Here is a 13,825-nt window from a genome sequence, read left to right as displayed (position 1 = left end):
TGTGACGCTACTAAACTCCGCCTCTTCTCCTCCTTCTCTTCCTCCTCCACACTCACCGAGAGATAAGTCCCCTGTGGGGACCCTTTATTAGTCCCATTATTATCTTTTTAAAGATAATAATGTACAGTACAGGCCAAACGTTTGGACACCTTCTCATTCAATGTGTTTTCTTTATTTTCATGACCATTTATGTTGGTAGATTCTCACTGAAGTCATCAAAACTATGAATGAACACATGTGGAGTTATGTACTTAAAAAGTGGAGACCTGGCCTCCTCAGTCACCGGACCTGAACCCAATCGAGAAGGTGTGTACAGTATTTTGGACTTTACTGTAGATTGCACGAGACGGTAGTGCATGGTGTAAGAAATAAATTACTAAAACTTAAGCTGATGAGATCCTATCACCTACACTAAAAAAAATGTAAAAAAATCTCCTGTCTGTCGGGCTCATCTTCATTTTTTGCTAATCCACTTGAGCCGCTGCAGAGCACTGGGTCAGAGCTTGTCGTGACGCTTTCCACGTTTTTCAACAAGCAAATAAGCCCATGGTTGAGGGTTGGTGACCCCCTGATGGTCCTTGATTGTGACCACCAGCTTTATAAAACTTCATCAAATGCGAGGCAAAAAGTTCAAGTGTAGAACATTTCCTCAATCTGAAAGGAAGCTTCTGAGGACAATAACATGTGCAGATATTGACGTGTTTATGTGGGGAAGAGTGAAGGTCGAACACAAAGGCCAAATAACGTCTTTTGGAAGACAAATTTAAGGGCTGCTCATTGAGGGGGAAAAACTGCATTTCTGTCACCCGCTTGGCTCGTCATTCGGAGCAGAAGAGGAGTCGGGGCTCTCGTTGCGCCCGTGGAAGCAACCTGGCCTTTCTTTGGCTTTTTGTTACATAAATAAACATGCCTGCAGAGACACTGCATTCCTTTCGCTGTGACGCACAAACAAGTAGGAGGCAAGAACAGCCAAAAAAGCGAACCGCGCAGCTACCTGGCAGCCACGCCAGAGTTCTCCCTCTTTCTCGCGGGCCGGAAAGGCGATTCGCTTCGTCACGAGACGGAACGTGCGTCTGCTGCGGCGAGAAAGTTCCGCGCAACGCCCTTCTCAGGACAGGCGTGGCTCTTGCAAAACGCATTCGCACGTTTCCAGAACGTTCTGCGCCGCGGTTCCTCATAGTGCAGCTGGGAGACCCTCGGCCCCAGCGTCGAAGTTTAGACGCTCGACCTCAGAGCTTCCTTCTGCATCTAGGCCCGTCAAAAAGCGGCGTCGCACGTTTCTCTACTTCACACGTCTGCTCCAGCCACTCACAGACTGGTCGGTCAGCTTGTTTTTAACACTTTTTTTTTTTTTTTTAATTCTTTCCCTCCGCCATTGTTTCACCATCTGTAAGAGCAAAAGCAACCAGGTTTGCATGAGTGGCTTTGGCAGCAGGAAGCTGGTTTTTTACGTCCACGAGTTTACTTTACATGCGATGTTTCATTTTTTTATGCATGTATTCATAGGTTGAGAAGCGGTGGAGAGCGATGCACCGGAGAGTGCGTGAAGTGGGCAAATAGTGGGCAGCTTTGCCCACCAGCATCAGGTCTCTGAACACCAGCGTACCTGCACTACGCCCCCGAAACTCAGCACGCTCTCATCTGCCACATGCCCACACACACTTTAACACACACACACACACACCATGCACTTCCTGTACTCTCTACACCCTGCCCGAGGATGGAAGCATGCGAGCAGGCCCCGAGAGCAGCGCTGCCACGCTCCAGCCTGCGCGGCCATGTCACGTATGTCGAGGTGTTAGCAAACGGTCCTCAACGTCAAAACAGGCCCAGATAAGACTTTATTGGCGCCATTTTTAGCAGTAGGAAGAGCTCATCGAGGATTTCTCCGTCCTTAGTTACACATCTTACTGGTCTTATTGGTTAGACTGTTGTGTGACTCCACCCTCTGAGGATCAGGGATATTGTGAGATGATGAGTTGTGTTGTGTTTTCTGATAAAGAGAATAATTGTGTCATTAAATTCATAATTAAACCCTGCCCCCTGGTGCCAGGTGCTGACAACATCGCCAAACCTCACGCCACTCAAACGTCGGAAGAAAACCGGTTTCCAGTAGCAACCGCGTGGAGCTAGAGGCTGTTCGAAAATTAAAATTAAAATGATGTGACCTCTACTCATAAAGACTCTGCCATTATTACTGTTTACACTGTTAATGCACGTAAGGATTTCTGGCTTGTGCCGCAGGCTCGGAAAAGGTGTTGGAAAGGGTGACAGGCCCACCTCTCTCCTCCGTTCCTCCTTTTTTTTTTCCCTCGTTGTATTGTGACATGGCTCCAGCCAGTCGCTTGCCGCATGAGGCGATGAGCCACGGACCAGGACCGTTCACCGCTGTCTTTCCTGCGCTCCAGACAGCTGTGCGGCTAATTGGGGGGGTGTTAAAGTGTCTCGCTGCTGTTGCTATGGCGACACGCTTGTAAGAAAATCAAACCCAAAAGGCCTCCATTTTTTTTTTCCATACCGAGGATAATATAGCCTCTGGGTTGTTTGAGATTCAGGAGATTTGTATGTTCCCGCCCCAAGTACACACACTCTGACACATACACACAGAGAGAGAGAGAGAGAGAGAGATATACCAGACCATCGCATTTTAATCATCCATTCAGATCTCATTTAAAACCAGCTCCACTTCTTGCCTTCGGTAAAATTATGTGGGTTTTAGTGAGATTTGGGGTCAGATCCTGTGCAAGGCATCCTGGGAATGGAAAGAATTAAGGGTGAAGAAAGACCTGAAACACCCAATAACCCCAAGCAATAGCATCTTCTCTATTGTGTGTTTGTTTTATTGTGTCCCTTGCTTTTTATGAAAAAAAAACTAAACTAATTAACATATTTTATCAGGCTGTATGTTAAATTATTAAAATGGTTGCATAAAGAACCAACATTTCCAAGGAGGACAAACAGATGCCAAGCAGAAGGTTGGGGCAGGAAGTGGCTCCAAGAGGAGACTGGTTTGGAGTCTGATGAAGGTCTCCAAACCAGTCATGGTTGCAGGATGCAGCCCAGTGACATGAGGGTTTGGGGAATTGCAGGGGTTTATTGTGTTCAGATTATTGTGTTCAGGACCATGTCCTTGCAGGAACTTCTGCCCTAGGCGTGTCTTGGCATTGCTGTCGCTCATTCTTAAAAATCCATCTTAGACTCCCAGTTGTATAAGAAAAGTGGTTGATCTATTGGTCACTATTCCGGCTAGCAGGTGAGATAAGCATTTTATCAGCACGAACCTTTGGAAAGCATCCTGTCTGATGTGCCCTCATCAGTGGCTCCACAACTTTTTTTGGCAATTAACTACCGTCACATCCAGTACAGGCTGGCAATCTACCAGGGAAACGCAAACCCTGCGCATGGTGTCCTACATATGGCAGCCCTCCATGTTTAATGCTTCCATTCAGCATTTTGATGGAATAGGGAGCATCAACACTATCTGACAGTGTCACATCACTGACTTTCATTAACTGCTTGATCCACAGCAGGGATTCCAGGACACCGGGCACCGTGCACACATCATTTGCTCACACACACCTCAGGTCAATGTAGAGTCACATATTAAGGTGCCACTGAGCAAAGCACCGTCCCCACACGCTGCTCCCCGGGCGCCTGTCATGGCTGCCCACTGCTCAGCAAGGGTAATGGTTAAAAGCAGAGGACACATTTTGTTGTGTCACCGTGTGCTGTGCTGCAGTGTTTCACAATGACAATCACTTAACTTTCCATTTCACCTGTGGATTGTTGGCAGTGGTAAGGGGGACCAGAGAACCATGTTTATTCTTATTCGTTTATTAGTTCCAGGCTTGCAATGCTGCTCCTTTGTAATCGTACGTATGACAGATCTAATTTACCAGATTAAAGCATTACATTTAGCGCAATGTTTCGCAGACCTGGCTGTGGACTTCCACCTGCCAGAAACTTTTCACACCACCCTAACCCTATGTTGGTGTTTCTCAATCACTTCAGAGTGGATGCAGTCTGGATGGATGGTTCTGCAGAACTGGGAAATAAAGATTTCACTTGTACAGAACTTTCTGATGCTGATATGGTTATCACAGAAATACGAATATGCATTTTAACGAAAATTAAAAATAGCAATGAATAAAGTGAAAGTGAAAAAATAAACATAGCACTACTTGTTCATTTAAATACAATGAAAACTCTAATAAAGAAGTTTCACGAACAGTTAGAGTTGGGAAACAAAAGACAAGAAAAAAATTATTTTTTCTTCGTGCTCAAACCGCAGGGTGGCGCTATAGTCCTAGTCACATTTCATTAAACCACAAGAGGGCGCTGTGGGTCCACACTTGCATAGAAAAGTGCCTTGTTTTAATACGGGCTAGTGGTGAAACACAAGCACACATTCTGAAAAAAAAAAGTGATCTCCTTCCAGATGGGGCAGTGGTGGCCTTGCGGTTAAGGAAACAACCCCGTAATCAAAAGGTTGCCGGTTCAAATCCCGAGCCGCCAAGGTGCCACTGAGGAAGGTACCGTCCCCACACACTGCTCACCAAGAGTGATGGTTAAAAGCAGAGGACACACTTCGTTGTGTCACCATGTGCTGTGCTGTGCTGTGTATCACAATCACTTCACTTTCAGATAGCAAGGTTGAGTGAGTCATCATACGGGGGCCATTTATGCAATTTTTTTTAAAATATGATCGTAAATCGGTCTATACATGAGAAAAACTGCACCCCTTTGACGTGATGAATTGCTGTTTGCACTCTTCCTAACCTGCAAAACCCTCCGCAGGTCTAGCAGCAGAACAGTGTAAGCTGAGGTGTGTGTGATGTGTGAGCCGGTGAGAAAGTACCAGTGAGACTCAAATGCATGTTGCAAAAGCTTAGCTTGCAGGCTCCATGCGCCGCGGATTTATTGCCTCCGCCAGCCAGTTTAGTCTCAGTATTTTTGCACAGTCTTGTTTTGTATAATAATAAAATGTATTTTTGCTACTTTATTGAGTGATTTGCATTCCTCCGAAGCCTTTAGTTTTTTCTTATAGGAGACCAAAAGTAATTGGAGGTCAAGGTGAAGTTGAGGCCGGGTGAGTCTTTGTTTTAGCTGAGCTCATTGTTCATACAGATGTTAGATTCGCTCCGTCCGCGCCTCTCTCCTCGCTCTTCACTAAGCACCCCCTCCCCACACACACACACATTCGCACACTCACACCGGGTTCATATACCGTGCCGTCTACCATGGGTCTCGAGGCAAATGGCTAGTGGACACATCAGAGCGTGGTCTTGCAAGGAAAACATTACAAACAAGGGACAGAGAACAGCTAAATAAATGCTAAGTAAAAGTAGAAAACCTATATACTAAATATATGTACAATGATACTAAACCGTCGACCTGCAAGCAATGCATTTGACCTTTGACCCCCAGCAGCTACAACCGAGAACCTGTTTCAAGAAAGCAGACGTTCTTTTGTGGCTCTCTTCATGCATTACGTGTTTCTCAGGATGTGAGGTCGCAGTCGCCAATTCTTGCTAGTTTATCTTGATGAGCATGTGAGCATTTGCACCAGATCGGAAGAAAAGTGCTGGTTTGTTTGAGCAGGAATGAGAAATGCTAGTCAGTTAAACATTTGCCCAGACTGTATTTCGTGTCCTGCCGTAAGTCATGCGCGGTTGGGTAGAGACCAGCCATGCTAAGGACTCTTTTTCTAGCTGCACCCAGTTGTAGACCCATTACAAGAGGACTGGATCAATTTCCTGGATCAGCTCAGATGAGCCTGCTGCTGCATCTTTTTACATATGGGTGTAGCGTGTCCAGGCCTCAATGGGCACCTCGCGGCAACTTAAAATATTTATTTCCACACAAGCCATCACCTTTTCGTGGAGTGAGACAATTATGCTCAGACAATCTGCTGGAGACGGCAGAAGCACACCGTTGCCTTTATGCTGCCATTACTTGAATATCAAGGAAGGGGGCTGGTATTCGCATTCTCGGGAGCATTAGGTGAGCCAGGCTTTAGAACACAGGAGATACGCTCACAGCAGAAATGGCAGATTAGGGGGAAATTCGATTTCTCAGAAAGTCCTGGAGATCACAGGGTGCGGTGTCTGGTTTCACATGACCAGGAAAGGAAGTGCATGTTGCTCAGATTAGCCCCCAAAAGGCCGGCTGGGGCCGAGGACCGTGCAGAATTTTGACAGTTACATGGAACAAGTGGGAAAAGCAGACGGTAAAAGTCCCACGATGGTTTTTTTTCTGGTGCAGTGGTTGTTCTGGGAGCCAGGTGATTTTGGTGACCAGACTTGTTCGGCCTCCTGCTCTTTTACTTCCTGTGAACAACATAATCACTACATTCACTGCACAATGTTAGTTGTTTCAATTCTGGAAAAAAATGCATTTGCACAATGTCACAAAAGAGCATCACATTTTAAATGATTAAGATGACATTTTTTAAAGAATTTAAATACAAATGCATCAGTTCATGACATTGATTCGCCTGTGAATAAATAATAAATTACAAAGTGGTTAATGTGTTAATAAAAATCTGAGAAATTGTGAAATATCCCAAATCCAAAACACACAAGCCCGTAAATAAAGCTGATCGAGAGTGAAGCAACATGGGACATCTGGGAGTAAAAAAGGAAAACTGAGGTCAACATAAGCTCACCCATAACTCCTTAGTTAAGTCAGGAATTTCTGACATTACATGACTACACAAGGTCTCTTCCGGGAAAACCTTTTGAACTGTACATTATAGTCAAAACACAGATTGTCTGTAGAACAAATGTTCTTCACAGAATACATCGTGCGTTGTATGCTGCTAATGTTATAAACATACAGGTGGGGTCACCATGGGCACAATATCAATTGTGTCTCTAATTGGGCTCTAATAAATAATTGATATTCATAGATGACTTTTTAGCCGGCTTTTGTACATTGCCCAGCAGGGATAAAGGGGAGGACGGAACAAGCTGAATCCTGCTAACAAAATGCAGAGAATTCCTGGAACTATGCATAGAAAAATGCAGACCCTTGTTCATTGTTCCTCCATGCAGTTTTAGTTGTGAGTTATTCGGTTCCAAACACATGGAGGGATGCCGGTTTACACACGGAGAAATGAAAGTACCACTGTGTACCTGTATGGGTACAAATGCTTGTCGCTGGGGCAGCACCCTGCTGAAGAACAGTAATGTACCTACCCTCGCAGGTACTTTTTTGTACCTTAGTCATCTGTACCATTTAAGGCACAATTGTGTACCTGTCATGACTGGAATCTAAAATTATATTTACATGTCTGCAAAGGGCAGCACACTTGTTGCTGAGCAAAAACTTACTTTTACAAACATGAACATCAGCCACTTTTGGGGAAATTGGTCAGATCCACTATTCTATCACTATTGTGCAGCTGAAATCTAGCAATTTTTGTTGGTACATTGGGGTTCATTGGGATTGTTTCCGTGTGGTGTAGGTTCAGGGGTACAACTATGTACTTTCCCAATTTATGTTCTTTAAAGGTACAACATGTCCTGTACCTTTTGAGGTCCTGTACCCTGAGGTTTAATATTGTACCCTGTGTGTGGCAGACAAGTGGCAATTCGGAAGAAAACCTGTTCTGACACATTCAAAAGGTTCAGAATCAGAAAACTTTATTAATCCCCAAGGAAATTGCATTGCTGCTGGTATAATATCAGCTTTCTGGACTGTAAACCTTGACAACGACAAATGTTCTAGAGAAATTGCAAACCTGACCTGAGATCAGCGTGGAACGCCGATTTCCACCAATAACCACAATGCTTTCCCCTTTGCTTCAGAGTTTTTACAGCTTAAAAAGCATTCTGCTACATTCCGGTGTACTGTGGGTTCTGTGTTGTGTCTCTATAGTGTCCTGTTAATTATTTTCTTTATGTTTTTCTCAAAGACCAACAATAAAATCCAGCACGAACAGAGACAGAAAGGCCATATAACCAAGACTATCTCCCTTGATGTTCACTTCTTTGTTTCTCTTTATCAGCTTGTTACAGTAAACCCATGGTTTCATTTTAGTGGCTGAAGATGAAATGACAGATAAAGGGGTCAGGCAAATTGGGCTCATTTTATTATCACACATCTGACTATAAGATGAATGAGTGCTTCCGAGCACTGCCTTCTGTTAGAGGAAACCAATGGGCCCCTGATGGTGTGCCAAGGCAGGCATGTGGTTTCAGGATAGAGTTCTAAGCCACCGGTCATGTGACTTCAGGGAACTTCATAGTGAAAGTGCTTCAGCACACAGGTTAACACAATACACGTGTTGTGAACGTTCAGGAATTCCACTAAATTCTGAAATCTGACAGAGGTTGCGGTTTTTGAGAAGATCTGGTATCATAACCATCAATCGTAGCAAAAAGCATAATTGCTTTTTATAGAAAACAGGCTGCCCAAGCATACTTGCAACTCCTGATGCTAAAAAAATTATGATTTTTTTATCTGTGCTTAGAAATTGCTTTTACACAGGAAGTATGTAGAATGCACATGGTGTACATGGCATAAAGTATTTCAGTTCAAGTCGAAGTTCAAGTTGAGCTTTATTATCATTTCAGCTACGTACATGTTAAGACAGTGCATAGTGAAATGAAACAACGTTTCTCGGGAACTTGGTGCTACATACTCACATAAAGTGCAAGTGTGCAACATAAAGTGCAAGCAGTGCAGGACAAACAGTGCAAAAACAACAGAGTAGCAATAACAGACGGCACTACAAACCAGTGACACAAGTCAGAGTAACAATGTGCAAATACCGCCGTAATAGAAATAGATACATGTCCTGAACATATGAGGTAGAGTGTGTTTGTCAGTTCAGAGTGGAGAATGGGGCAGTGGTGGCCTAGCGGTTGAGGAAGCGGCCCCATAATCAGAAGGTTCGAATCCCGATCCGCCAAGGTGCCACTCAGGACAAATTTCACTGTGTGCACCGTGTGCTGTGCTGCTGTGTATCACAAGTGACAATCACTTCACTTTATCTTTACTTTAGTGTTCTGATGTGTCTGCTGGCCTGTGGGAGGAAGCTGGAAGTCTGGCAGTGAGGGCCCCGGATGCTCCGGTACCCGGCGGGAGAAGAGGTCATGTGAGGTGTGTGCAGAGGCCTTTTTACGGTGTGTACACATCGTTTGTTAATTTAGTGCAAGAACGGCAGTGCAACATCAGGAGCCAGTATTATTTCAGTCCTGAGGCCTGTATGGACAAGCTGTATCTACAGAAAGTGGGGTGGGTGGAGATGCTCCAGCCGTGTTTACGTAGGGGGTGTGAATACACCATGTAAAAGTAATAGAGATAAGTACCCTGTATTTCATCACTTTCATTTCTTCATTCATGGCAGAGGTTGAGGAACCTATGGACATCTTTACCGTGTTGAAACTGAAAGGAACCGGGCAGAAATGATGAGAATGCCGCCACCTGCTGTAAGCATGTGCAAGCTCTAACTTTCGCTTTCCCAGAAGCTCGGTTAATAAATGGAGCTCTGCACATTGAAACAACGCTTTAATATGTGGCACGCGGAGCCATTTCCATTCATCCTGACACACTCCTCTTTGTTTCCATCTGACTCTCTGATTACACCAGCAATCCCACTTGCCCCATTCTTCCCAACGGAGGGGAAGAGGGAGCCTTTTCTGAGAACCGTCAAAAATGAAAGCAAGCTTCAGTCAAAAGAAAAGCATGGCTCTTCATCTGATCTCTAGGTTTACGAAGCGGAGACAGTTGTAACATGACCCAACCGTGTCATCGTTTCATAAGTGCATGCAAGTGGTTTTCTGAATGATCGATATTGAATTTAAGACTGAAGTGTATACAGAAAGTGTGTGTCATGCATACAAACTTACCGCCACATGTGCGGCCGCGTCTGCACATTTGTTTCTAATTCGTTTTTGGAAATTGGAGCAACGTGGGAGAAAAAATGTCATTCCTGCAAAGCACAAAACGTTTAAAATGAGCAAAACGATCCAAAGTCTGTACATTTGCTCATTAGTAATGTGAACTAATGATTTTAGTCACTGGCATTTTACATGGTTTAAGAGGGTTAAATCTCATACAAATGATGACTAAGTAGTGGGATGTGTGAAAAATAATCAGCAATTAGCAATGTGACAACGACAAGTTTGCTACTTCATTCCTCTCACACAACTCATCTCTCATATCGCGCATAACTGATGTTAAAATTGCCCAAGGCCGGTGTCCAGACTGTTAGCATGGGGTGCTAAGCACCGCGGCTGCTATGCTAGTTATGTAAATCAAATGCATAGCCACCAATGACGCTTTATTAACATTTAATTAGAAACATGGTGGGTAACACACTCGCCTGTGAACCAGAAGACCCGGGTTAAAATCCCACTTACTACCATTGTGTCCCTGAGCAAGACACTTAACCCTGAGTGTCTCCAGGGTGGGACTGTCCCTGTAACTACTGATTGTAAGTCGCTCTGGATAAGGGCGTCTGATAAATGCTGTAAATGTAAAAAGATGTGAAAGATGTTAATTCAGAAAACGACCCGAGAGGACGAGGCTGCGCTTCCAGAACCGAAACCCATCTCTCCCCAGCCGCGGACTCGCGGTTTCTCCCGTGGGTTTCATTTCCACGCGGCTCCCGCCATGAAGCCAGCGCCACCGCGCCAAAAACCGCGTTCCGGCGGCGGCGGCGATCCGGCGGGAGTCGGGCTTCGGCCTTCGGGCTCCGCGGATTCCGCTCGGATTCGGCGAGCAGACGCGATTCACCAAAATCTGTCGGCGAGTCGAGCTGTTCGAGGAATCGAAAGTGGTTTCCGGGAAGGGGGCGGGGCGTCCGGCGGGCTGCGGGTATAAGACGCGAGGGACGCGGCGGCTCGGGACAGAAACGGCACGTCGGCGCGACTCGGAAGTAAAGCAGGTGGTGGGGGGGGGGAGCGGACAGAAGAAGAAGAAGAAGAAGAAGAAGGAGGAGGAGGAGGAGAAGAAGGAGGAGGAGGCGGCCACCAGGGCTCCGTTCATGTCGCGGGAACCGAGGAGGCGAGCGACGGCTCTGCGCCCGCGTCCACCTGCGCGCGTCCCACGCACAGGTGAGGTCCGGGCTAGGCACAGTCCTGCGTGGACCCGAGTCCGCGGGCCCCCGCGATCGCTGCAGTCGTGCAAAATTAATGCCACGCGAATGCTTATTTAATTCAGCTTTTTAGTGTTCTGTGAATGAATGGGTCTCCTTTTCCCCATGAAAAAAGATGATCCCGTGTAAATGGGGTATATCACCAGTTATCAGCTTGATTCATGTCCCTTTTCAGGCTGCTGTGTGAAAGTAAAAAAAATGCATATCTTACATGTAGAAGGATGACAGATGTAGTCAAAGTTGCTCGTGAAAATGCCCAAGTTGCTGCAAAATGCAAAGTAGTGAATGTGTATTCTGTTCCCTCTGTTGCTTTAACAGAGCTGTTAACCTCATCTGGGAGACATTAAGGAGGGACGCTATGGAAGACCACACAGGCTGGTCTTCTGTGTAGGATGGTAGCGAACAGTACGCTGGAAGGGAATGGAAGCCCAGCAGAACACAGAGCCAGGATCGAAGCCGACTCCCAGTCACGCCGGCCCCGGCCGCACCAGCACGGATCCCACCGGCCGGACAGCCAGACTCACTTCCGTACGTTCAAGAACCAGGCCGACTACAAAACCATCATCCAGACCACCTCCATGCTGGAGTGCAGTGGCTTCTACTGGGGTCCCATGACCGTGGAGGAGGCCCACCAGAAACTGGAGAAAGAGTCACTGGGGACGTTCCTCATAAGGGACAGTCGGCAAAAGGACGTCTTCTTCACGCTGAGTTACCGGGCCGCTTCCGGCCCCATCAGCATCCGCATCAACTTCCAGGCGTCCCGCTTCAGCCTGTACGGGAGCAAGGAGTCCTTCGAGTCTCTGTTCAAACTGCTGGAATACTACATCACCTCGCCCAAGAAGAGCCTCACGCGGCCCTGCAGGAAAGTGCAGCTGCAGTCCCTGCAGGAGCTGTGCCGCCGGACGATCGTGGAGACGTGCGGCGGGGAGAAGATTGACCGCGTGCCGGTCAATCCCATCCTCAAAGACTTCCTGCACTCCTTCCCGTACCGCCTGTGAAGGACCGGACCGGAACGCATTAAGCAGCCGGTGACGACATGCTTGAGATACTTGATACCTGGCGGGACGGCCTGGCGCTGGTCCCTGCTGGGAAGTGGGATTATTTTTGTAGCAAACGTTCTGGACCAGGACTTGAACACTGTACTATGAAAGTTTACACACGTCTACAATGTTTACACTATCCAGGGGTCCCGGCCCCTCGTGGGAATTCTCCTGCCGTGCAGGATGTGGTATTTTTAGAGATTTATATCGACAATAAATATTGTTACTCCACTTTAGACCGTTTGTGCTTGCTGCTTGTCCGTGGGTCGGCGCACGACGCGCACATTTATTTACACAACCATAACTTCATGCAAGTGGTCACGCTTCCACTGCACTGCCCGCATCAGCATGGCGGCGCTCCGGTGACGCCGATCACTTACAGCTCAGGCGGGCGTTTACAAGAAACAAAAGTGTCTGAGCGTTGGACTGGGCGGAGCCCGGCCGCAAGCAGACACACCGTCATCCACAAACAGCGGCACAATGGCTCATCCAGCCCTCTAATGATTACTCAGAAGAGTGAGCAAAAGCGAAAGAGTGGTAACCTCCGCACAGCCAGTTCAAGTAAATTGTAGATCACAAAGCTGTGATTATGGTGAATGGGGAAGTATGGGAAGTTTTTTTTTTTTTTTTCTTTTCCTCTTTGAATGGGTATTTCAGGTGTGATTTACTGTACACAAGGTCTACTTAAAGTAACATACATTATGCAATGTGTTGAGGTGTAGCAGGTCAGCTGTCAGATATGTGGGATTAGATTTTGAAGTTAGTCCAAAATTAGAAGTCCGAGACTATTTTATTTTATACTTATCATGGTATAATTTGTTCAAACTGCCTGCTTGTGTGACCTTATATCCCAGATACGGGCCACCATGCGGCGTAACATTTTTCACGTTGAGTTGGAACAAGTCGTATGGAAGCATCTCATAATCGAGCTGGTCTGGAGAACAGGACAACCACGGCTTAAGTGTTGTTTAATACCATGGTGGATTTTATCTTCTTCCAAAGTAAATTACGGTAACATTTATTCACATGCTATCAACAGCTTCATTATGTCTTCATGATATATACGTGTGTGACTGTAATTATGCTGAATTTAAAGCCAAGCCTGGTTGACCCAGTGCCCTGCAGTACAGTGGAGAGGAGGCTTCATCGTTTGCTCTGCCCCTGCACGACTGTGGTTAGGAACGCACATGAAAGCGTATTGTCACTTCCAGGAAAACAGACAGTTGTGTTTCCCTGAACAGTGCATCTGGCTTCAGATCACACGCTCACAATACACACTCGCACATGCACTCGTGTTCTTCTTGCTCTGCTTAATCCTTTATCCCACTTAGTGTTTGTAAGTGACCTTAACTAAAGTTTACGGGGGGCTGAAATATTGCCGTTTCTTTTCAGTTTAATTCGGGGTGGGGCATTCTGCTCATGACCCAGGTTAGGAAGCAGCCAATCCCTGGGATTATGCAATACTGTAAAAAAATTAACATCTCCACATGATGGTCATGCATTTTGAAGTACATATAAATGATTTAACACAAACATACATTTGGAATTGAAATGTAACATTTTGTGTTATAATCATGATGCATAATGATACATGCGATCATACATGCGATTTCAGAGTACTGAGCAGTAATAAAAGGTCCCTCCTTTTCTTCCTTTAACCCAGAATGAGATTTGAATG

General features: G+C 46.0%; 1 protein-coding gene and 1 long non-coding RNA gene across 2 annotated transcripts; one reads left to right on the top strand and one right to left on the bottom strand.

Annotated features, from left to right (window-relative positions):
- Positions 1–8,551: 8,551 nt before the first annotated feature.
- On the bottom strand, positions 8,552–10,876 carry LOC114794255 (uncharacterized). Its single transcript, XR_003750330.1, has 2 exons — positions 10,524–10,876; positions 8,552–9,940 (listed from the first exon to the last, which is right to left on the bottom strand). It is a non-coding gene; the product is annotated as an uncharacterized LOC114794255 (long non-coding RNA).
- socs1a (suppressor of cytokine signaling 1a) lies at positions 10,875–12,383 on the top strand. Its single transcript, XM_028986683.1, has 2 exons — positions 10,875–11,066; positions 11,426–12,383. The coding sequence occupies exon 2, from the start codon at positions 11,500–11,502 to the stop codon at positions 12,103–12,105; it is 606 nt and encodes a 201-aa protein (XP_028842516.1). The 5' UTR covers positions 10,875–11,066; positions 11,426–11,499; the 3' UTR covers positions 12,106–12,383.
- The last annotated feature ends 1,442 nt before the right edge of the window (positions 12,384–13,825 follow it).

Source organism: Denticeps clupeoides, chromosome 7 (assembly GCF_900700375.1).
Source record: "Denticeps clupeoides chromosome 7, fDenClu1.1, whole genome shotgun sequence".
NCBI lineage: Eukaryota > Metazoa > Chordata > Actinopteri > Clupeiformes > Denticipitidae > Denticeps > Denticeps clupeoides.
The sequence above is the reverse complement of the archived record's forward strand: the minus strand, read 5'-3'. Positions and strand labels throughout refer to the sequence as shown.